The 25,388-nt window shown below is 39.2% G+C and overlaps 1 protein-coding gene across 1 annotated transcript in view; it reads right to left on the bottom strand.

Moving 5' to 3' along the window:
* Positions 1 to 4,975: 4,975 nt before the first annotated feature.
* Positions 4,976 to 25,388, bottom strand: part of LOC139472351 (uncharacterized) — a 39,918-nt gene continuing 19,505 nt past the window's right edge. The window contains exons 2-8 of the mRNA XM_071254819.1: positions 19,743 to 19,908; positions 19,232 to 19,301; positions 18,423 to 18,544; positions 16,186 to 17,081; positions 15,456 to 15,577; positions 12,854 to 12,974; positions 4,976 to 12,299 (exon numbers count right to left, since the gene is read on the bottom strand). Coding sequence (XP_071110920.1) covers positions 11,737 to 12,299; positions 12,854 to 12,974; positions 15,456 to 15,577; positions 16,186 to 17,081; positions 18,423 to 18,544; positions 19,232 to 19,301; positions 19,743 to 19,900 — 2,052 coding nt within the window. The 5' untranslated portion in view covers positions 19,901 to 19,908 and the 3' untranslated portion in view covers positions 4,976 to 11,736. The remainder of the gene's footprint in view (positions 12,300 to 12,853; positions 12,975 to 15,455; positions 15,578 to 16,185; positions 17,082 to 18,422; positions 18,545 to 19,231; positions 19,302 to 19,742; positions 19,909 to 25,388) is intronic.

Raw genomic sequence — 25,388 nt, 5'->3', positions numbered from 1 at the left:
TTTCATACTATATTGTGTTGTATTTCTACTAAACTGACGACCAATAGAAACTTTGCAACGGTATTAAATCACTCTAGTTTAATTGAGTGAATGAGTTGAGTTTAACGCCGCTTTTAACATTATTCCAGTTATATCCCGGCATGTCAGCTTAATGTTTGAGGAAAGCCCGAATTCATGCAGCTGTCAGACGTTTAACACTTCATTGAAACCCATGAGCACGGGTATGGTGCTGACACACCTAGAAACATAATCGGGGCGAACCAGGATTCAAACCCACTATCATAGATTTCTGGCGTGGCCAAGGGACGCAACTCTGCACAGCGAATCGCGGCGCCTTAGACGACTGGACCACCCATGCCCGAGACGACTGGGCCACCCGTGCCCCCAACTCTAGTTCAAACACAAACCATAGTAAAATACATGTATATTGAAAAGATAAAAATCTCAATGAAATCAACTTTTAGAATGACCGTCATACAGTACCAGATATGTGCATGACATAGTTGCCCAAATTGAGGTGAGGTAGCTGTCAACGTAAAGGACAGAAGGCACATGCATCTAAAATCACTCCAGTTCAATGACACTGCTACAAGACTCAAAAAAAATCCCCGGCACACAGTGAGTGACAAGACCAAGCAGACATCAGACCCTTTTAGCAATATTCCAGCAATATAACGCCAGGAGACACCAGAAATGTGCTTCACATATTGTACCCATGTTGAGAATCGAAACCGGGTTTTCGGCGTGACAAGGGAAAGCTTTAACCACTAGGCTACCCGATTGCCCCCACCAGCACACAGAAAAAGTTAGTCCTCTGATGGTGTTACATGGAATACGTGGCTATTCTTTTTGGCAGGCCTGGATCTGTTCTTGTAGGTTGACTGGAGGATGTGATAGTTGTCGACCACGACGATCCATGACATCCCAGAGGTGTTCTCTGGGGGAAATATCTTGGTGGCGTTCAGGCCAAGGCAACACGTTTGCGTGGCCGCAAAATGGGCTGTGTGGGATCTGGCATTGTCATGCTGATAAAGGATACCTCATGGCAGCTGTAGAAATGGTAGGACCATCGGATGAAGAATGTCATTCATGTAATGCTGTGCTGTCAACTTTCCGTTACCAATAATCACTGTGTTCTCTCTTGCCCACAAATTCCTCTCCGACCATAACACCCCCTTCATCATACAGCACAACCTCCAGAATGTGCTGTTCGTTCTCACCTTAGGTTGTGAACACGCTATCTTCCATCAGCTCTTTGATCTATGAAGATGCCAACGACTTACAGTCTGGGCTCATCACAATCTCTGGTGATGATGTTCCACTGTCAATAACTGTCCTCTGTAAGATCTGTAAGCCTTAATTCCTTGAGCCTTGTGTCACTGGTCACACACTGTCAATTAAGGCATTCATTGCTGATGATGTCACTGTCAGGAATCGATTCCTGCAAATCGTACCAGTCTTCATTGGGTGTAGTTACCCTGGGTCTATCTGTTCTTGGCCTGCCTGATGTCTGCCAGGTCTGTCTGTAATGTTGCATTAGGTTCGTTACAGCAACAAGGGAGCAACCAAAAGTTCTAGCAATGTTGGCAAGGGTGGCTCCAATCTGTATCACATCCATTGATCCACTATGTTTGGGTGTCAGTCATGGCATTTGTGTGGTGTTTTTTTGTCAGTGTGAGCATCTGACATGCCATCCGTTTATATACCCTTATTGCTCGTGTAGTTTCGATTGCCCAAGCGGCACGTTTTTCGCTTTTCACATTTTCTTTTTAAAAAATGACGTGCCGTGGACATTTAACACTTTCTGCATAGAGCATTGTTGTGTTTTGACATTGTGGGTACAGCGATACACGTAAATCAACCTTGTCACCGAGTCTGACCGTCAGATTCATTTAGTTGCTTTTACAACATGAAAATGTTACTGGGGACAGTATTCTAACTCAGAATCTACACATGGCATGTTAAACAAAACATTTCCGACATTGACATATTAAACATAATATGTACATTGGTATCGACACAATTCCACATCGGGATTGGGTGGTCAGGCTTGCTGACTTGGTTGATGCATGTCATAGTATTGCAAATGTGTGGATTGATGCTCATGATGTCAATCACTGGATTGTCTGGCCCAGACTGAGTTATATACAGACTGCTGTCATATAGCTGGAATATTGCTCCGTGCAGCCTTAAGCAACAAACATACAAACAATTCCACACAACGTTCTTACCCAGGTCAATGCATCAGTGACACTAAACTTCTCCCTGGGGAGTATACAACTCATCTGTCTTAATAATATGTGAGCTTGATAATAATGATATTATGTCATTCAAAAGCAGTTGATAACCTTCTTCATTACGGTATCTATACTCACTGACAAAAGAACATGAGTGAGTGAGTGAGTTAGATTTTACGCCGCTTTTAGCAATATTCCAGCAATATCACGGCGGGGGACACCAGAAATGGACTGCACATATTGTATCCATGTCGGGATTCGAACCCGGATCTTCGGCGTGACGAGCGAACGCTTTAACCACTAGGCTACCCGACCGCCCCTAAAGAAACGTGAATATCATACATGTTGGTAAATATATGATCCACATTCATCAGATATTAGATTGGTTCGATGCTGTGTGAACCAACACGTCATAGATCCATGACTCGAGATGCACAATTTATCTCGTGCAGGATTAGCATGTAAAGTTTGGAAATCGCGTGCAGCATATCATAAGAATAAAGACACTCTGTGGTAACACTTGACTGATTGTCAGTTGTGTCCTTAAGTGGTACACATTGGAAACATGCCTTTTTTATGTACATACTTCTCTGTACCTTTCTACGGATCGTGTTTCTTTTGGTGGTGAGTATATTATGTGTCCTCAGTTTCATAGTGATGGTCCTTCTTCAGCACCCTGAAGGGATTTTACATATGCTTCCTTTAATTTCATGACAACAAAATCTTTGTTGGTACTGTAAAAAACCCCGAAATAATGACATAAGAACTACTGCAGACAGTGGAGACACCAGGGGGTCACTGAATGTCCAGTGCGTCCAGGACAGGAAGTGGCACCCTTGTTACTAGTACAGTGTTGGTGTATGATTCAATGTTGTCAACTAGCGGTGGCTTGACTGAAACCTGTGATCTGCCAGTGCACATGATGCAAAAGTACATATCAGTAGACCCGTGAAGATACAGGTAGAATAGGACTTCAGCAACCCATGCTTGCTGTTAAAAGGTGACTAAGCTTGTCGTAAAGGCGACTAACGGGATTTGGTGGTCAGGCTCGCTGACTTGGTTGATGCATGATGTTTATCACTGGATTTTCTCGCCCAGACTCGATTATTTATTATTTTGCCGTCATATAGCTGGAATGTTGCTGTGTGCGGCGTTAACAACAACAAACAAACAAACATTTCCATGCAGTAAAACATAAACAGGTACCCATGACAAGTCAACAAACAAAAATCTTTACTAAACTTGTCAAAAAGGACAAGTATAATGTTGATTAAATCCTGTGTCGCCGATGAAGAATCTGGAGACTAACGGTATCGGGTGGTCAGACTCGCTGACTTGGTTGATGCATGTCATCGTATCCCAATTGTGTGGACTGATGCTCATGATATCAATCAGTGGATTGTCTGGTCCAGAATGGATTATTTACAGACAGCCGTCATATAGCTGGAATATTGCTGAGTGCAGCATTAAACAACAAAAAACAAACCAACCAACCAACCAACCAGCCAACCAACCAACCAACCAACCAACAAACCAACCAGCCAACATATCAGTACCTTCGTACCAGCACCATCCTACAAAGTAGATTTCCTTGCATCCATGGGTCCACACACCACATCATCCTAACCCCAGATTCAGCAGACTGCTTGGGAAGCTGTTGGGGACATAAGGGAGGTAACTCTAATTATTCTTGATATCAACTTATACACCTTTTCAAGCAAGGTGTATTTAAAGTCCTACTCAGTAACCACCCGACCAGAGTACCTGAGTTACTCATCCCAGCCCCAATTTTAATCAAAATGATTAAAAGGTAATCGATTAACAGTGTTTTATTTATTATATTAAATCTATCCAGTGTGCGACATCAACGATATTTTAACTTGTTATCAGTGTATTGTGTGCAGGCCATGGACAGTGCGATGCACTGATAGTTTAAATGTGACCCAAATATAATCACCTGGTTAACTGTTAAGGTAAGCCCCTATGGGATCTCTTTTAAAATAGGTTCCATGCAACCTTAGTGGATCATTGGTCAACTCGGTGACTGAGTTGATTGTCATTGTACCCCGGTGGCAAGGGGACACAGCGGTTGGTGTTTATTTACAGGCCACCATCTTATAGCGGGAATACTGCTAAGTTTGGGGTAAAACAACAAATACAAAACCAAAATACATAGCTTCAGGTTAGCATTCTGTAGTCGTTCTAAGTTTTGATAATCTGTGCCTCATCCTTTTCATGAGAATAAAATATGTTAAAACTAAACTCTATAGTCTTGATCTTATGTGGTCCAGAATCTCCATGGGTGTGGGGTCCCTCGGGTAGCCTAGTGGCTAAAGCGTTCACTCGTCACGCCAAAGACCCGGGTTGGATTCCCGACATGGGTACAATGTGTGAAGCCCATTTCTGGTGTTCCCCACCATGATATTGCTGGAATATTGCTAAAAGCAGCGTAAAACCATACTCACTCACTCACTCACTCCATGGGTGGGTCTTGTTGAGAGCAGTCAACCTGTACAAGCATGTCTCCGGTGCTGAAGAGGATGTACACGAGGTCTTGCATCCACTCGCTTCCTTTGCATCTGATCGTATCTCAGCTGCGTAGATCGATGCTCATGATGTCAATCACAGGACTATCTGGTCCAGACTCAATTATTTACACGCCGCCAACACATTACTGGAATGACTTGGTGTGGCGTTAACAACAATCAAACATCGAAGACAGGTTTCTGATTGTGAGTTTTATCAGTGGTGATGCAAGAACAGGACACGACAGAGAGTGAGATGACAGATGACAGTGGCTGCACTATACACACAGAACAGAGCCTGGGTTAAACACTGGCAGAAGCAGCTCCTCGACTAGGACTAGGATCTAGCAACAGAACTGTTTGGAATTGCAAGCGTTGTAGAAAAACTGCTCTCCATGTTGGTAAATATACCGATAATGTTCTAAAAATCAGAATTAAGGTTTTGTCAGAAGACAGAAAATTACAAAAGTCGACATTAGTATCTGTGATACAGTGAATGCTCTCAATTAATGTACTGATTCATTTGTTTTACCATTGAGACAGTCTGTATTGCAAAAATATAAGTTGTATTGGTTTACAACAGAATATTTCTTTCAGACATGACAGCTGTGAACTTGATGAAGAAAAAGTGAGTTAACCATGTTAACAATAATTCAGGTTATAATAGTAGTAGACTACAGTAGAAAGCCGTGGAAAAAGAGTATTAGTATTTGTGTCAATATTATCCAATAAATCACAACAACCAAAATATGTTCCTCTTTTCAACAAGGAAAATGCATTCCATTTTACCTTTTAAAATATCACAACACTTAAAAAACATCCTCGGTTGTTGATTTCCTTGAAACATCATCATCATCATATAAAACACAAAATATTAGTTATCTGCAAAATCTTCACAACTATGATATGTAAGATCCCTATGTCATACTCTTACCATTGTTTACTTGTTGGCCTAAATGATCAATAACAATTAAAATGCTCAACTACAATTTAAGAACTGTTATAGACTAAGTGCCATAACAGTTTACAAAATGCACATAAAATAAAAAATATAATTTACACCTATCATAAAAATATTATCGATAAAACAAAAATAAATAACAACTTGGAAGTTCTATCTATGATCGGGGAAGCATCAATTCGTCTACATTGAAGTCTTTGGTATGTGTTTTGCACCCAGACAATAGCTGGCACCAGCACAAATGGGAACTCTTTGATGGTAGGCCTAGCAAATCTAAGACAGTGAAACACACATGTCCAATGTTCATTTTCCACAAGTAACTTGGATATATAATATGCCTTAATAGAGATGTTATCATGGTTAATCAGACCTGAGGAAGAAATATATAGTTGTGATGAAGTGAATCACTTACATTTGAATTAAGAAATAATTCTAGTTCACAGGAAAATGTAGAGCACATATAATACAGTTTTGACATTATATTACTCTTAGATATAAACAGTCTGTCCTTGGTTATGTACTAAGTACATTTTAAGGCAGTATTACAGAAAAAGCTAATACTCATTGACAACATCTTACCTCGAACATTATTTATCAATATGTTGGATCCCAAACTAGAGGCTAAAATATTACAATTTTCCGTTATTGTTTTAACATGGGCCAAAATATTTTTTTATTTCCTTTCAACAACACGGATGTGTTTAATTTGACATTCATTTTTTACCTCATCGATCAGCCATAGCTGACTCTATGCATTATATATCAAGAGTTCTGTCCCTTGAACTTAATCATCAGACCTGTACAAAATTATCTCCCTTACAAAAGTGAGGAACCCTACATTTTGCACATTCAAAAGTTCTAAAACCAAGGCTGAACAAATCCTTGATCCATAAAAAAGAAAATGATGACATTTGTACTAGCTGACGATACTGCGTCATCTACCAGTGTCTGTTATTTGAAAAACTACCAACACATTTCCATGTACCTTGCACCCAGCCCTTCCCCACTGGGCAACAATGTGTCGAGATCACTTGACAGTTTTCTAGGTAAAAGATAATTCAGGAACCAATTTGTTGTCAAAATGTTTAAAAATCAATGCCAAAATTAGCACCTTTTGAGCAAATTCCATTAAAAATGATAAGGTAAGGGTTTCAATAAAGTTTAAAATAGGGCACACGTTTATCGATTAAACCCTGTGAACTGAGCATGAAATATGGGGAACATCAATTCGGGTCAGGTTTTAGGAAAATGAAATATATGTCAAACTTATATTACAACCTATCATGTTATCAAATAAGAGTACTCATCCAGAAACTGAAATATTTTGTAATATGCAGCAAGCAAATCAAATATCTAAAATATGGTTTTAAAAAATATGAAAATCTCCATATAAAACATCACTACACAGAGCTGCTAAAATGTATGAAACTCTAAAAAAACACCTTATTAGGTTTTGTTATATTACTTTGCAAATATACATTCATTAGAAGAAATCACTCCTTTTTCTGATCTTTGATTTAGTAACGACAGTGAAACAATTCAGTAAGTAAAACACTAATTGTTCTTTCTTATTCAGTAACATCAGTGATACAGATCTGTTCCAATTCATACAAGTTCATTCCAAACCCTTAACAATATGCTCAGTCAGGGCTGGAGATGGTAGTCTATAGGCCCCATAGGTTGTCTTTCACCCATACATATAACAGAGATTTCAATAGTTTTCCAGATGAAAAGTTTAGACACAGATATATGTGTGTGATATCATTAAGATTAAGTTCTTGCATTTTTGGTGAAAAGAAATATTTGAATAAGAAAAAGTGTTCAGAAAACATCAAAGAACTGAAGAAATGTAATTAAAAATTCTTTCACATTTCTAATACAATCTCTCTATCAAATGTCATCTAGCAAGTGAGCAGGGTTCAACACTGTTCTGGCAGCCTATGGAAACAGCCTCTGTACAGAGGCCAATAGAAAAGTGTGAGGAACACCACGAGATGAACCCAATTAGATGGACATGAATAACCAACCCTATTACACGTGTAAGATCAGTCCCAACAAGCTGTGTCTGTAAACACGAAATTGGTCTGCTGACAACCATTAGATGGACTTGAATAAACAATACTATGATGGCCCAAAGAACCCCATGTCAAACAGATCCAAAGATTCCCTCTAGATTATCCTAAAGAACTGTAATAGTGTATATGCCTTCTAAAGAACCTTTCTAGGTTGGGCCTGAAAAAACCTGATAGAGGTGAAAGTAAAAACAAAACCTAGATAAACCTAAAGAACCCCACTAACGGGTCCAAAGGATCCTGACTAGATGGACTTCAGTAATTCTACTAGATGGGTCTAAGGAATCCTACAAGATGGGTCTAAGGAATCCTACATGATTGGTCTAAGGAATCCTACAAGAGGGTCCTGAAGATCACCACTAGATGGACTTAAGTAATTCCACTAGAAGGGTCTAAGGAATCATACAAGAGGGATCTAAGGAATCCAACAAAATAGGTCTAAGGAATCCTACAAGATGGGTCTATGGAATCCTACAAGATGGGTCTAAGGAATTTAACTGGATGGGCCTAAAGATTACCACTAGATGGGCCTAAGGAATCCTACAAGACGGGACTAAGGAAGCCTACAAGATGGTCCATCAGAACCCCACAACAAACCCTTGAAAACCCTATTATATAAGACCAAAGAACTCAACTATGTAAGCCTATAGAACCATACCAAATGCGCATAAAGAACCCTACTACATATGCCTGAAGAACACTACTAGATAAAGCTGAACAACCTACTAGATGAACTTAAAGAACACCCATAGAATGGCTGTGGAGCAGCAAGCCACAGTTCTGGATGGGATAAGCCAGTGTCAGTGTAAGTCAGAGGCTATGTCTCACTGTATGTCATCTGGGTTCTGGATACAGAAGAGGAAAACAAAACATGTGTTAACAAATTATATCTCTACACATCCACATATTCACCAGGACAATATGACATCACAGTACAACAAGTATACATGTAGTTTAAGTACATACAACAGAGGCTCTCCACAATGAATATAGGCCTTTATCACCTACCAGGTAAGCAGATCGGGGTTTGTGCAACACTGGCACTTCTCCCTGTTTTACTTTGTACTACTTGTATAAACATGCACCCGTGTATTATCACAAATCATTGTCTATATTCTCATTTTCTTTCATGCTCTTCTATTCCTGAAATTGTTATTTGTTCTACAATAGATAGATTATCATATGTATAAGACCAGTATATCATCCTATGGGTAGGTTTATGATGCTCGACTATAACCAACTCTGGTTCATCCCCCAGAACACCTATTATGCAACACATTTGAAATTTTAATTTGATAGTACTTAACGCTCACTAACATGTTTGATTGGCCTATTCATACCACAAAATTACAAAAGAAACTCAGAGTAAAGTCTTAAAGGATCCATGTTGATAAGGTGAAAATTTGACATTATAAGTACATTCTTGCCAGTCTCCAAGTCTATCCAAGCAAAACAACCAACACATACAACCCTCACAGAATAAGATATGCCAAAGCCCTTTACAGAAATGTTGACGAAACACCAACACTAAATGATAGAATACCAGAAAGTCGAAATCCTCAAATGAAAGTGGTACGCTGATACAAAATGATAAATATTCTGAAATTTCTCATCGAAAGTATTTTTAAAACAGAACTTATTTTTACATGTGTGAATTGAAACATAGAGTGTTGGATAAATATTGAAGAGAAATATATAAGCACCAAATGGAAGTCAACTGCATTAAATTGCGTAGATATGGTGAAAAAGACAATATCAAATGAACAAGGACTATATTCAGCCTGGAGACACGTATTCAGCACATTACTACGAGATAAAATGGATTGGTGTAACTGTTGAGCAGTATCATTCATGAATATTTAATGTAAATGCAAACAACATGATAGTGATAAAGCAATTCTGGTGTAGTTATTTCATTATTTTGAGCATGTGCTTTAATCAACACAACATGACCTTTGCACGGCATGAGCTACGAGTCTAGGACGAATCTAGGACGACTCTGGAATGATGTGAAGCAAGTGCATCCGTTAACCCTCCTGCTGACAACGCTGCACAGTTAACCTTACTTCATCTATACCTACACTGTATAAAATGAAAATATTTTTTTGAAAATGGACTCTTTTCATCATGCAATAAATATTCAAATTATCTTTGATAAATATTTATCAATAGCACTAGGACTGCCAAATCATAAATAAGACATTTTATAATTATTTACAAATATAAAGATTTTAAATTGATATCATGATGACATAATATTTGTTAGTCTGTCATTTTTATCTAACTGTACAATCAGAAAACATATTGGTCCAATGGGACATTGAAACTGAATATTGGGTGAATAATATTATCAATTTATCAAATAATTTCTTTAACAAATATGGCATGAAAGGTAAACATGTACACGATGTACTACAGATTAGTTATTTTGTATCTAATTTTTAATAACACATTCATTTTTCTGTGACCTTGACCTTGACTCAGAACTTCATTTCAGAATGATGAGTTCATTTCAAGGCGGTTCCAAAATAAAAGTTATTAAAAAATACGTTATCACAATGTAAGCAATACTGATCATAGTTCAAATTAATAAGCTGTACATACAGCTACATGAAGAAGCATCTGCATTTCTGGTAATATGGTAAAAGTTGATAGATAAACATTTACAGCTGATTACCATTTTAGAAATAGGAATTTAGAATTTGAACTTCTTGATAAAGATGACAAAATCCTAATTCATTTGATATATTAACCATAAAACACAATTATTCATCACTTTAACCTTTTCAAAAATGGGTCTGATTTATACAAACTCATATAGATGGGGATTATGACATATCATGTGGCAGCAACATTTTGCAATTATGTTTGGTAAATTCTTCATATAAGATGCAATATGCTTCTCAATACATGTATTGCAGACTAACCTGTTTTAAGAAAGTGCTAAGAACATCAGCTGATTATCATCTACAGTAGAATATCCATAGCATAAAACTATGGGGATGTTCAAACCTCTGAGCACATGAGAATAAAATCTGAATATTGATCATATAAACATATATATACATACACTGGTGACGACACTATATATACCTGTGTAACCATGGTAACATAAGCAAGTTAGGAAGCTGCCATTTTGAAACTTGTCAGCTTAAGCAAAACAAATGTGTTTTGAATTTAAATTTGAATAAACTAAACTGACATTGTTAACTGAATGATTCTCATTGTAAGTTTTCAAGTCTTAAAAACGCAAAAATCACTTGGATTTCTTGTTTTGGAGATATCATATTTCTTCTGTAAGATGTGTAATCATATCACATATCAAACGTTCTGATCATTTAAAATGTGAACTGAGAATAAAACATAACTAGTTTGTGATTTCATCACAGTCAACAAATATTTCAACCTAAACAAGTCTTGGAATTATTTCTCCATCAACAACTTTAAAATTGCACAACGTAACATATTGCAGGACGAACCTTTCCAATTATATTGTTTAAAGTAGAATTAATGAGCACATGATGGAACAAAAGCCTGTGTCAGAGAACAACAGTCAGTATGTGATATGTAGATTCATTTCTCCATTAGTGGCCAATGCCATCATCTGGTTCTCCTTTCATCTTTCTCATGAAGCTCTTCTTGTCACCTCCCTTTTTTGCTCTTCTGTCCACCTCCTTGTAATTGTTCCTTAATTCCTTTTTGGAATGTTAGGTCAAAATATGTGTTATTTCAGCTTTGCCATTGTAATTTTCCAAACTTAGCTTCACTCTTTCTTTTCATTCTAGCTGCTTAACACAAATCAAATTGTTTCAATTCCGAGACCAACCAGCTTACAAAAGTCTGGCAAACAATGTGAAGAAGTATCTTGCATATGGCCACAGAGACCATTTTCTGGGAAGTGTCACACTCACAGTCTGGTAGCCCGATGTTTGGCTACTCCATCAACTCTTCTCACTCCCCCCAGCCGGCCTACGCTTACTTTTCCGCTGTTGTTCTTTGAGTTCGTGAATATCTTCATACATGTGGCCTTGTAACACTCGTTCACGCACCTCGCTAGCAGCTTCAAACCCTGGCGCATTGGGATTGGTGGGACTCACTTCTTCGTACACATGACGTCTGTCTCTTTTAGATGGTTGTTTTGCTTTCGCCTCTTCAACACTTTCATAATTTGGATCATTCTCGTCAATATATGTGATGCAATCTTTCACAGTCTGATAGTTGGGGTCAAGGGTCACACCATTTGATGCTCCCTCTGCATTACCGTTGACATTAATGACAATCGGTGCCGCTGTTGGTAGGACAGGAGAGTTGGGGATTTCCGGCAGTCGTGTAGCACTTGGGGAGAAACTGGACCGCTTGTCAACAATGGCATAGTCATTGGAACTCCCTGATATCCCTGAATCTTCTGGGCTGGCAAGATGGCGCCGGTCTTCCTGCTGTTTGGTCATCATGTGTAGGGAGTCGAGGGATGGTGGGGCGGGAGCAGCGGCAGTGGCGTAGTTACCTGAGTTGGGAGAGGAAGACATCGGCACAAATTAAACAAAACTGGTATTTAGTCAACGATCATTAATATTTGCATTTTGTTTTCTCTCTCTGTTGCAGTGAGGCTGTCTTATTGTTGGGTAGTCATTTGGAGACATAAAGGCAAAGACCACTCGTATTTTTTGCATTTAATTCACGCTTTAATTTCAAGATTTACAGTAATCATGATAATGAAGGAATGTAATCTTCATGATAATACATGAAAATGACGAAACATTCTCATAATATCTTCTGTCACTCTGATAGCAATAGCAACAAGTCTCGAAAACTAATCAGTCATAAGATTTTTCTTACTAGTTTGTATTCATGGTCAAATTCATTTAAACAAAGCTAAATAATTTGAAAATAACAGATTTCATAACTGAATCCTCGGTTCATCATAGTGAGACATACAATAGCATTTATAGTTGTTCTGTGAATGTTTGGTGAATAAATTGATATTTAATGCTAGGTAAAGATGGTTTATATTCTGAAGCATGTGACACAAGTCCTATTAGGAAGCATGTACCGACATACCATCAATCTCAGCATAGGTTTCACTGACAGCGCTCAGCCTCTGGGCAGCTTGATTGACCACCTCCTGTGTTGGCGGCGCCGGCTTCCTCTGCACCACCCCATCGCCAGATCCCCCATCAACCTAAACACATCCAATGAAAAGTTGATCTGAGCAGCTGCCTGACTAGGAGTGGGTTGTGGTGAGGATCATTGCATACAAGAAACATTATAGTGAGCAAATGAAATAGCAGTGTTAACTTGGCATGCTTGTATCAATATCAAACGTGATTGTCAACAATATGTGTGATATATAAGACTACGCTGATGAAAGATACATGTTGACAATTACGTAACCCGGAAGAGGAACAAGGCACAGTGAGACGAACTGCACATGAGAGGAAGTGCTTACTGCGCAGGATGGAATGAGTGCTTGGCCAAACAAACATGTGCTTAGGTGTCTGACATTGACAGTCAATTGTTGGGTTGCGAGGACTTGCAGGCATATACAAGTGAAGTTACAATCAGCTTTCTGTAAGCTTAACAACTGAAGTTATGTTCCCAAAAGAATGATTGAACAATGGTTTGGTCTGGATGGTTCATTTGGTGTTCCCGTTTACCGGTTATATATAATTACTAGTCTTTTACCGGTAAAATTAGGCTTGGCCCGGTAATTCATGTAACTGCCAGTCCCTATCACTCAAACAAAGTACCTTACAAATCTTTGCTTTTGAACAAAACATTGGTGATATTCATTTAAGCATTTGTTTCGAACGAAGTAAGCTTGTCTGTTACCATCAGGGTTCCCCTTGTCTATTTTTAGCGCAAGGATATAACATTTTGCTTTGCTTCGAGGTTAACTATATATTTATTTGTAGCAACTTAGTCTTGAAATATTAACATAAAAAAAGAGAAAAAGTTACTTCAGAGATGACATCATTGCATTGAACATGATATTCATGATATTGAAAGAATTAAAACCAGGTAATTTTCATACATTTTTTTATTTGTTAAGTTTTTTATAAGTTGGGATTGACAAAAATTAGGGGGACTGGTAATTATTAGAGTTGCCAGTCCACTAGAGCCAACAGGAACACAGTTCATTACTCCACCGTCAGCATATTCCAGCTACATCACAATGGGCCATAAATAATGCAGTGGCTGATATTGCGGTCAACACTGACACCATCAGGTTACATTGATGACATGCATTCAACCTAGTCATATCCAAGGTTGTTGCATCTAACGACAATCAACAATGTTCTTGGGACACATTCTGGGTGACCATGTCAGGAAACTGTTGAAAGGGCAATGAAAAGGAATCCCTAGGAGGTACATGTGAATGAGTTGGGTGAGATATGAGAGAATGCTGAGGGTGAATTGGAGTTAATTGGAGTGAGTGAGTGAGTGCTGACTAAGGGTTAATTGGAGTGAGTGAGTGAGTGAGTGTTTTTCCTGATGTGTCAGTTTGGTTTAATGCCACTTTTAACAATATTCCAGCAATATCATGGCAGGGGACACCAAAAATGGGCTTCACACATTGTACCCATGTGGGCAACCGAACCCAGGTCTTCGGCATGACGAGCGAGCGCTTAACCCACTAGGCTACCCGACCACCCCAGGGGTTAACTGGAGATTCAATCTTGCACAAAGATAGGATGCACTAGCATGAGGTTTCAAATGAATAATTAGGAGTTTATCACATGTTCAAAGAAGATGAACTGTATGTGAACAAATATGACCTAAAATATTACTTCCAGCTTGACAAAATATCTTAGGTCAAGCGAGACTGATGATGTCAGAAAAATGGATAGGGCACATAGAGACACAATGTCGCTATCTATGCGATCTGGGTTATTCCAGTACATCTTATTTCGTTAAAGAGCACTAACTGTAATCAGTTAGCCATGATAAGCTGGGTGAGATGTTGTATGATCTAATGCTATAGCTTCAGGCTGAATGAGCTATCTTACAGATACTATTCATGCACTGGATGCTCGAGGTGTAACGATGTGATGGGGCTGTGATACGACATGTACCTCGATACTATGGGTGCGATACGATTCATATCCCTATTCAGTACTTTTGTTTCATAACTTGATATTCTTTCTTTTTGTGCATGAATCATAATCCTGAATCATTTATTTTTAAATTTCAGAGGGCAAAGATGGGATATTGTAGGACAGAAACATTGGTTAGAGGGCACTGTGAATGTTACGCTATTTATAGAAAATACTGGGAAATACTACAGAATCTGCTTAAGCTGGTTCTTGAATAGATTCTGTCATTATTCAAATGGTTTTACAACACTATAACTTGTAAATCGATGTATTCTAGCATGACCCTCACACTGTGATAAAATACTGTGTTGCTGTATCGTATCTATGGCGATACAGGGCTTGTAAATCGATGTATTCTAGCATGAGCCCCACAATGTGATACAATACTATGTTGCTGTATCGTATGTATGGCGATACAGGGCTTGTAAATCAATGTATTCTAGCATGACCCTCACAATGTGATACAATACTATAAACAGATTTATTTCCTGTGAAACTAAACATGATAGATGGGTCAAAACATCAAAGGGTTGCCATTCATTAGTTTGTGTAAAGACAAGTCTTACCGTAGCATACATATTCTCAGTTTCAGGGACAGTCTCATAAGGATTTAGGGCATTTCTTGCAGTCATACTGGCAAGAGATTCACGGGCTGTTACCATCGTGTACTCTCGCTCTGGATTGTCATCTGCAACATCACAACAATTCACATAAACATCAAAAACAATAGTTCCAAATGTAAGGGGGAAATCTTGGATATGTTAACTGTCAACATGTCCTAATAGCACATCCGACTGAGGCAAAGATAGCCCTGCATGGCTCTAAATTATCTCAGAACAATTCAACATTAGGTACTATGGTTAAACAGACAAACCAGTGACTGAAAGCAGGAGCAAATATCAACACCATTGGGGTCGGATGGCTTCAAATTCAGACAGGGTCCCATTCCACAACGCGACCGTAGAGCTAAGACTGTCGAAAGCTGATGCTAAAGAATGGGAATTACGATCATCTTAGCGCTACAAATGCTTTGTGGAACGGGGCCCTGGTCACCTTTGTGTAATCCAATCCTCATTTTAGTCGACTCCTTCGACAGGAACGAAGTACGAGGATCTATTCTGACCTGGAATCCCCAGGATTTTATAATGGAGAGTTTTTTAGTGAAAGGTCTATCCTCTCTTCCGGACCCTTCACCAACAGCTCTGACAAGCATGAAGTACCTGGACCTATGCTCACCTGGAATCTCCCCAACTGCTAAGGTTGTTAATTCAGAGAATTAATTAATGTAAGCCCTACCTTGTCTGGAGGCGCCACCACCAACTGCCCCCACCAGGGATGGCTGTGCAGCAGCTTCATCTACTGTGTATGCTCGGGGAGGTTCGGGGGGGATCACATAGGGATCAACTTCCTCAGACGGCTGCACTTCATTGGATGCAGAAGCATTTCTTGGTTTGTTCACAACAGCATAATCATCATTTGGTTCCGGCAGATGGGGACCTAATGCACCCTGAGGAAGATCTTCAAAATTCACAACATTGGCAGCAGACGAACGTGATCCAGTTTCCAGGTTGGTACTTGATCGGGATGACCTTGCATCCATGACACTGACCTCTGTTTCTTCCCCTAATGTTGAATAGGGGTCAATTTCACTTCCTCCCACATCAATGTTTGTAATATGAACTTGATTTGAAAGATCATTGTCCTTGACCTTCGCATATGTGTCATCATCCTTGACCTTTTCATAAGGATCATCCTTAACCTTTGCATAAGGATCATCTTTAACCTTTGAATAAGGGTCGTCCTTAAAACCAGTGTATGGATCATCACATACGTTCACTTGATCATAAGGATCCACAACTCTACGTTTTACTTCTGTAACAGTTTCATAGTTTCGATCACGTAACTGAGCGTAATAGTTCTCTCCGGAGGGAGTTTCATTCTCGGGAGGCATGTCTCTTGCTACAGTTCCATTGGGAGAATCTATCTTGATATGGTCATAATTAGCCCTGCCTCTTCCAGGCTGCCTCTCCTTGCCCAAATGATCGTAGTCATCATCATCTTCAGTGATGCGATGAGGGACACCATTTTCAACCCCAGATAAGGGTCGACCGATGTCCCCAACTGGAAGTTCTGGCAGCTCACGTAGACTTGGAGGCCGGGCCTGACCGGATCCCACGCTAATCTGACTGCTCCTGGGAGAAATAAGAAGCATAATAATTGTAGTGTTTTAATATATTTTATTGACAAAACTTCACAGGTTAGTGTTCACTATGTTCTTCCCTCTCCTGTCTGGGGTAGTAGTGACACATCTATTTCAAGCAAGCTTAGGTCAATATTTCTATATTTGCTGGATCACAGATTTACTATGTCAAAGTCAGAAATTGGAGGAGGGAAGAAATACATTTTTTTGGGAAAAGATGACATCAGCTCCTATATTTTTCAACTGGATCACAGAATATTTTCATAAATATTACCTGTAGGAGCGGGGGGGGGTTAAATAAGAACCATCGGCTGCCGAAAGCTTCATTTTTTTTCTCTGTGTATCAAGGACAAGGGACAAAAACTCTTCATTTAGTATGAAAGGAATTTCCCTACGACTTGTTGACTAAAAGATTTTTGTGAAATATTAATGTCAAATTGAGCCTAAGTTTCATAAATGATTTTGATAAAACTTCAAAATAATTTTGCATTTATGATGTGTTGGTAAAAATATGGAGTAAATTTGGATATATTTTTTGTTATTTATTGAAGAAAATAGGGTCAGCAGATCAGTGATCCAACAAATGGTGGTTTAATGAAATGATGTCATATAGAACTCCTGCTTGTCAAACAAGCTCAACTTGAACATTGTGTGAACCCTACCACTGCTTGACATCACGGCAATACCGGTATGTTGAAGAGGCAGTCACAACACTGTGGCACTTGTTGTCTTGTGAGAGACATTATTATTGTAGAGTTGTTATCCATCTGCTCATTGGTCTGAGTATTCACTGGCTTCCCTCTCTAGAACCAGGCCTTTGCTTGCATGGTGACTATTAACATCACTACAATGCATTTTAGCATACCTTCATGTCAGAATAATGAGATCTGATAGGTTCATGTGATCTTGATAAAATACTATGTTTTCCGCCTTGGAGGGAAAAAAATTCTCAGTGGGAAAATAAATCTCTTATACCCTGCCATGAACAAGACAGGCTCCACATGGATTTCTGAGAGGCACAATAAATCCCTTATACCCTGCTTCGAAACCGTGTCAATGAAAGTCATGTGACATAGCACAAGTTAACCTCAGCTCAATCAAACAGCTCTTTTCTGTCAATTTTTGAATTTGTTTTAATTCTTTTACAATGTCCCATTAAAAAATGCAAGTCCAAAGTGATTTATCATATCAAACCATCAACTCAGAGTATGGTGCCAACTAACAACAAATCATAAACAATGATGTGCTGATATGACAGTATGACAGCTGCATCTGTAACTGACATCTCAACGTGCTACAGGTACCTACAAATCATGACGAGAGAACCACCAACCTTGACGGGGCCCCACTATGTCTGTTGGAGGACAAGCCATTTTCCGGCCTGGAGTTGACGGCCTCCGGGACCTCCACCTCGGAACTGGCCTCCAGCTTCACCGAGGTCGTCTGTACTGGAGCCTGCAGAGAGAGGAACACTGCTCAACACACATACTGTGAAACTCTGGCAATCCAGACCATACCATTCTCCAGGAAATCGTCCAGAAAAAGGAATTACAAATTAACGAATCATTGTTAGAGAGTTATTTCCTTCATTCATGTCAAGATGTTCCTAACACACAGTAACCTTTTGGAAAGCATGATTCTTATTAATTCTTCATAGCAAGATGTTCTTAAAAGCTATATGCTATATGCATTAGCTTCCTGCGATATGCATTTGGCCGGGACAGGTAACTCTGGTACTCGGGTCGGGTGGGTACGACCAGGACCCAGGTACTCACAGGTCCACCTGGACCTGTGCTTAGTCACGTGATATGTTGTTTAATGACAAAAAACATCTAGAACTCCATGGTTACACTACATGTCACTAATGTTCGCATTTCTGACCGTGAACGCATTCCTCCTGACTTTTATATGTTTAAATAAAGATAAAACTTCAGTCAACTTCAGTGTTTGCATGACCAGATTGTTTTGTAGTGTATTTAAATACTTTTTGCCAGGGCTCTGGTCAAACTATTCCCAATCGGACATTTTTTATTGAGACCTACAGCAGGTACCAGGTAGGGTCGGGCAATAGGGGGGTTGGGTACCTGGGTTGTAAATTTGGACTCGTCCCAATATGCATGTATGATTCTAGTAAAGGCTTACAGCAGAGTTTGCCAGGCTCATCGAACTGGGTCCTTTCCTTGGCTTGATCTCCTTTAGCTCAGGCACCTCTCTGAAAGAGTGAAACAATGACATTAATACACAAACTCAGGGACAAACAAGTGTAAGTGACTGATTCTCTTGAATAGGGCCAAGATAAGCATAATAGTTGAAAAGGACCTTAACTGCCAAATTCACTCAGCTTGTCTGATGACATCGAATAACCATTACTTAATCCCATCGGGTTGAATGCTGGCAACTTCTAGATAGTACTTTAGCATTGCTGACAGGTGTAACATTCTTTTCCTCTGCTGCTGTTCTGTAATACTTGAGGCGGTTGGGTAGCCTAGTGGTTCAAGCGTTCGCTCGTCACGGCGAAAACCTGGGTTTGAATCCCGACATGGGTACAATGTGTGAAGCCCATTTCTGGTGTCCCCCACCATGATATTGCTGGAATATTGCTTAAAGCGGCATAAAACCAAACTCACTCACTCACTCACTCTGTCATACTTACGCATCTCCACAAACACACATGGCCACCACTATTATGATGGAGACTGTTGCTGCTATCCCAACAGTCACTGCAACAGGAAGTGCCAATGTGTCTGTTTCCTCTGCTAGACTGAGCAACTTCCTCTGCCAGGGAATGCTGGGATTGGACAGGTCATCCATAGTTTTCTCTGAAACAAACAAGGATTTGAAAAATATGGACTATGAAAACAATGTTTTGTGACTAATCAAACAGATGTGTTATCATCATGATTACTGCCTTCTGTAATCTGTGAGCAATGATAAGAAACCGTCATCACTTTTTTTTAGGTCCAACAACCATTCTAGACAAGAAGAATAAACAGCTGATGAGCATGATGAAAGGATCTACTTGTATTAATTGAAAAGGTCGCCCACTTTTGCACAGATTTACTTCTCCAGGACGCATGACATACTGCCTATTAACTATGGAAACAAGAGTTTACCACTAACATGGCTATATCCCCCGCCCCTGTTGCAGAATTTATGACATAATTAAATCTAAACAAACCCTAACCTTTTTTAACTGAGGTGGAACTTGACACGGAAATTGTAAAAAAAAGAGAGTCCATCTTGTTGCCATGGAAATTTCTAAAATTTCTAAATAGCAAAAGGCACCAGTTCAGCATGTACCTGACAGACCTGCAAAAGTTTGATGAAAAAATATTGAAAGACAGACCTGCAAAGTTTCATGAAAAAATATTGAACAGTTTCTGAGTTATGCCCTGGAACCGAAACGTGACGGACGAATGGACGGAGCCCGTTTCTATATCCCATGCCAACTTTGTTGGGCGGGGGATAATAAGCACCCCTTAGCTCGAGATTAGGAAACAATGGGAATGACTGCTAAATTCGACTGAATTAAACACTTACAAACTGCTACCATCTGAAGTAGATCAAGGTGAGTGATGGAATGTTTGTTACATTGTAGTCAACAATATTCCAGCTAAACCAAAGAAATCTATAACATAATTGAGTCTGAGGAGCAGAGTATTTTCATGATACCTTAGCCATTTTGATGTACACATATCTCATTGCGAAATTTTGCAACAGTCTAACAAACAGCTAGCCAGGTAGACTAACATCTAGTCTCTGAAATGAACATATTTTATAGAAAAAAAACGTTGTTAAATTATAGTTATAAAATAGAATGAAAAGGAGCCCAGAGACTTTCTTCATTTTCAGATACTGCAGTAATCTAGACTTGCCAAACGTTATAGACTTGCATGGGCTGTATTAGATATTATTGTTTCAGGGTCTGTAAGACAGACTACCAGCCAGGCTAAATCCCCAGGAGCATGCTGAGTGTAGGGACTTCCAAGGCTTGAGGCCAGGAAGGTAGGAACTGCTACAGGGCGACACAACAAGAGTCTTCATAGAGTTTGCTGGCTTCACAAACAACTGGTGTCCTATAACTGTGGGCTGAAGAACTCTACCATGTACCAATGACCTAATCTAGCGTGCCCCCCCCCCCCCATCTAGCCGAACATCAAAGGAGTTCTAGACTAAGAGCTAATCCCAATAGAATACATATGTATTGAAAACTATAGGGCTTCTTAACGTATCATCCCTGTCATCAAAACTGTTATTCCAAGGAATGTTTATCCTCCGCAACATGTGACATATAATCCTGATAATGAAGAGACCTACAGAGTTATCCTGACGGTTAATTGGTGTGGTGAAAAGATGCCTGGAGCACTTAGCACTAATCACTTTCACATTGTTTCCATGGCTGCCTCTCAGCTCAAGTCATATGTCTTTCAAGATGAGGATCTATTTTAAGCTGGACAATGCTGGATAGTTAATAATCACTGCAGTATCATGTGTATGGTAAGATATAGAACCACATGAGTCTGTATCTCACATCACAGATTATACCCAAAGTGCCATGGTCATTAGTAAAATTCTTTGATTTGATCTTTGTCAGGTTTATATATGGGGACAACATCCATCTACAGTTGGAGGCCATATGGCTGAGCAGGGTAGACATGCTATATGACATGCGTTGTAGTTGATTGTTGTTTAATGCCGCACTCAGCAATATTCTAGCTATATGTCTGGGGTCTGTAAATTATTGAGTCTGGTCCAGACATCATAAGCATCGATCTATGCAATTGTGATACGACATGCATCAACCAAATTAGTGAGCCCGACTACCCGATCCCATTAGTCGCCTCTTATGGCAAGCACGGGTTGCTGAAGACCGATTCTAACCGGATCTTGACGGGTTCTATATGTCACTTAATCAACACTGTCTAGTGGCTCGTGTCAATTTCTATCCCTAATTAAGCAGACACACAATAATGAACTAACTGTAATACTATTCAAAGTAGCAAGAAGCTCACTGGACTCACTCACACTGGATATATGAAGCGGCCTTGACTAACACGTACAATGGATTCATTAACAAACAGCGATGACAGCAGCAGTAGCTGAGCAGCCTTCTTCTGTCATATTTTACAATGCCTGCTACTTCCTCAACATCATCTGTAACTCCAATTACTTCTTCATAAGGGGGCACGGGTGGCCCTGTCAAAGGCACCGCAATTCGCTTGTGCAGAGTTGCGTCCCTTAGGGACGCCAGAAACCTATGATTGTCGGTTCGAATCCTGGTTCGTCCTGATTATGTTTCTAGGTTTGTCAGCACCTGTGCTCGTGGGTTTCACCGAAGTGGTTAACGTCTGAGATCTGCATCAATTCGGGCTTTCTTCCCACATCAAGCTGACACGCCGCGATATAACTGGAATACTGTTAAAAGCGGCGTTAAACCCCACTCACTCACTCATTACTTCTTCATAAACATCATATCACTGATCTTTGTTACTAAATTACTTCCCACATAACAAATTTCCTTATGGTTTCTGTGAAAATGCATTTGAATCATAGGAATCTATTGACATTCCTATTTATTTTCTTGTCACATTTTTAAACCTAAGGAAAACTACATACCAACACAAGACATATCAACTATCTGATGACCACATGACGTTGATTTATTACACGATAGTTCCCTGATAATAAAGTTATACCATTCAACTATCTTCCAAATAAGAAACCTCAGACAGCCATGCCTAGATTGAACTTCTATGTACAAGTTTTGAAAATTAGCTCTGAAACAACAACAAAGGCACATAAATATGTGTCTATTCTACTAAGCATGTTTGGTTCATGGTGTCAGTTTCTCAGGATGTGATTATCAATTTAGCAATTGTAATAGATGGTTCAGAAATTCATGGAAATATTTTTACTCAAACAAATGAGTGAGTGAGCATGGTTTTAAGCCTTGTTTAGCAATATTCCAGCAATATCACCGCGGGGAAACGTGAAATGGGCTTAACAACTTGTACCCATAAACCAACTTTATAGATATGCATGCAAACTTTCATTTGTGTAACTTCGGTCATTTCTGAGAAAACTTTCACCCGTTTCACACAGCATCACACGAAGTTGAAATGCATGGAAAAAGGGCCATAACTCTGAATGAAATGAATTCACCACACCAATTTTTTAACTAATTTGAGATCATGACCAGTAACATCGGTTTGTAAAATTTAACTTCTCTGTCTTATTTAATAGTTTTTGAGAAATTTTGTCCCCTTGGAGAAGCCGATGGACAAACAGAAAGTTGGACGGATGGACAAACTCCTAATTCTCGTGGGGTCAAGGAACAAGCATGGCATACTTAGGACTTATTCCGTACCACAAGCCTATAAGGAGGTATCAAATAAGTAATAGTATCAAAGAAACAACTCCTCTTTTCACACCCAATGCAATACGACACAGGACACTCTTTATATCAACTTTAAGTTTATTTATGTCACAAGTATATCCTCTCAGGAACAATGACAATCCTTCAGGAGGAAGGAAAGGAACTAATCTCCATCAAGGAGTAACCAATTAAGTACGATGTGACAGTTTCATCGATCAGACCATTTCTGGCAGAAATGTTTAACATGTCACTTTTTTCAAAACAAAGTTTACGTTTATTTTAAGGGTTAATTGGAGTGAGTGAGTGAGTGAGTGAGTGAGTGAGAATCCTGCATACTGGATCAGGGAGTATTTCCACACTCATTGAGTGAGTGAGTGAGTGAGTTTTACATAACTAATAGAAATATTCCAGTATATTTGATGCAAAAAATTGCAAATGTTTCTAAGATTACTTGTATTAATAATTGACACAATTTTTTCGCTAAGGAAATCTGAATTGAGACATCATTCTTTAAAATACTGACCGCTAATATTCTTTATCCGCTAGTTGTTGTAAAACAAATCTACACACTTTCAGAATGAAATGCAACTGAAATAACTTTCGTAAAATAGCAACGTGGAAAGACTAAACTCAACTGTATTAGTGTAAAGAAAATCAGGACTCCCAAATTTAGAAAATGACCCCCCAACAAATATGTGGTGAGTCATCCTGACTCCATTTTTACAAGGCTATGTAAAACCCATAAAGGCTAATGTAAGATGACTCACCCTGGTGCCATGTAAAACCCATAAAGGCTAATGTAAGATGACTCACCCTGGTGCCATGTAAAACCCATAAAGGCTAATGTAAGATGACTCATTCTAGTGCCAGAATGCCAGGAAACTCAGCTACCATACTGGTTCTAATTTATTCCTCATAAAGTCTTTGAAACAAAAAGGGGGGCTTCGGATTTTTCCGCAAAATATCTTATCAAAGACCCTGAATAATTTTAAAACAAGGAATATGACAAGGAAGTAACACATTCATGTATAATTTCCAACACAGCATATACATCAAACATTACCAGCTGAATATTACACGAATAATCAAATGGCAAACATTCTTTTTCCTGGATAGTCTCTCATACAGGAAGATATCTGAAAAACCACAATCATTTGTCTACACTACTTTTTTTCCCACTTTCTGAATGGGGCTTCGGGTAGCCTAGTGGTAAAAGTGTTCCCTCGTCACGCCGAAGACACGGGTTCTATTCCCGACTTGGGTACTATTTGTGAAGCCCATTTCTGGTATCTTCTGCCATGATATTGCTGGAATATTGCTAAAAGCAGCATAAAACCATACTCACTCACTCACTTTCTGAAAATGAAGAGATCATGTGACTGTGCTCCTTTTATTATATATTTCAAGACAATATAACTTTAAATCTTTTCATTTCAAATACTTAAGTCAGCCTACTTCCTGTACTGCTTAGTACACCTTATTCTTTGACATTCCTTCAGTTCTTCCTAGTAGGCTTGTGTGATCAGATGTCTTGAGATAAACAAGGATCAACTTCCCATTGGCATATCAACTTACAACATTAGGCCCAGTGTAAGTGTATTTCTGTCTTTAGGACCCAGCCCTGACTCACCAGACACACACACCCTAGCCAGTAACACACATTCATAAACAACCCCCTGGTGCGACAGGCTCAGCCATGTCAATAACACAGACATAAGCTCACAACATAGCTCAGTCACTTGAATCCTAAAACATGAATACATTCCAGAAAAGTTGACCAACAAATACCTACACAGAGAAGAAAGAGATCACTTGATCTCGCAGTCCGCTGGTTGCAATACCTTTCCCCTTGTGCCCCGACACAGTCGGAGTAAAATTATAGAAAGGGTGTGACCATCCTTCTTGAGACTCCTTCAAAGAGGT

The sequence above is a fragment of the Haliotis cracherodii genome, unplaced genomic scaffold (genome assembly GCF_022045235.1).
Source record: "Haliotis cracherodii isolate W230 unplaced genomic scaffold, xgHalCrac1.p SCAF_1, whole genome shotgun sequence".
Taxonomy (NCBI): Eukaryota; Metazoa; Mollusca; class Gastropoda; order Lepetellida; family Haliotidae; genus Haliotis; species Haliotis cracherodii.
The sequence above is the reverse complement of the archived record's forward strand: the minus strand, read 5'-3'. Positions and strand labels throughout refer to the sequence as shown.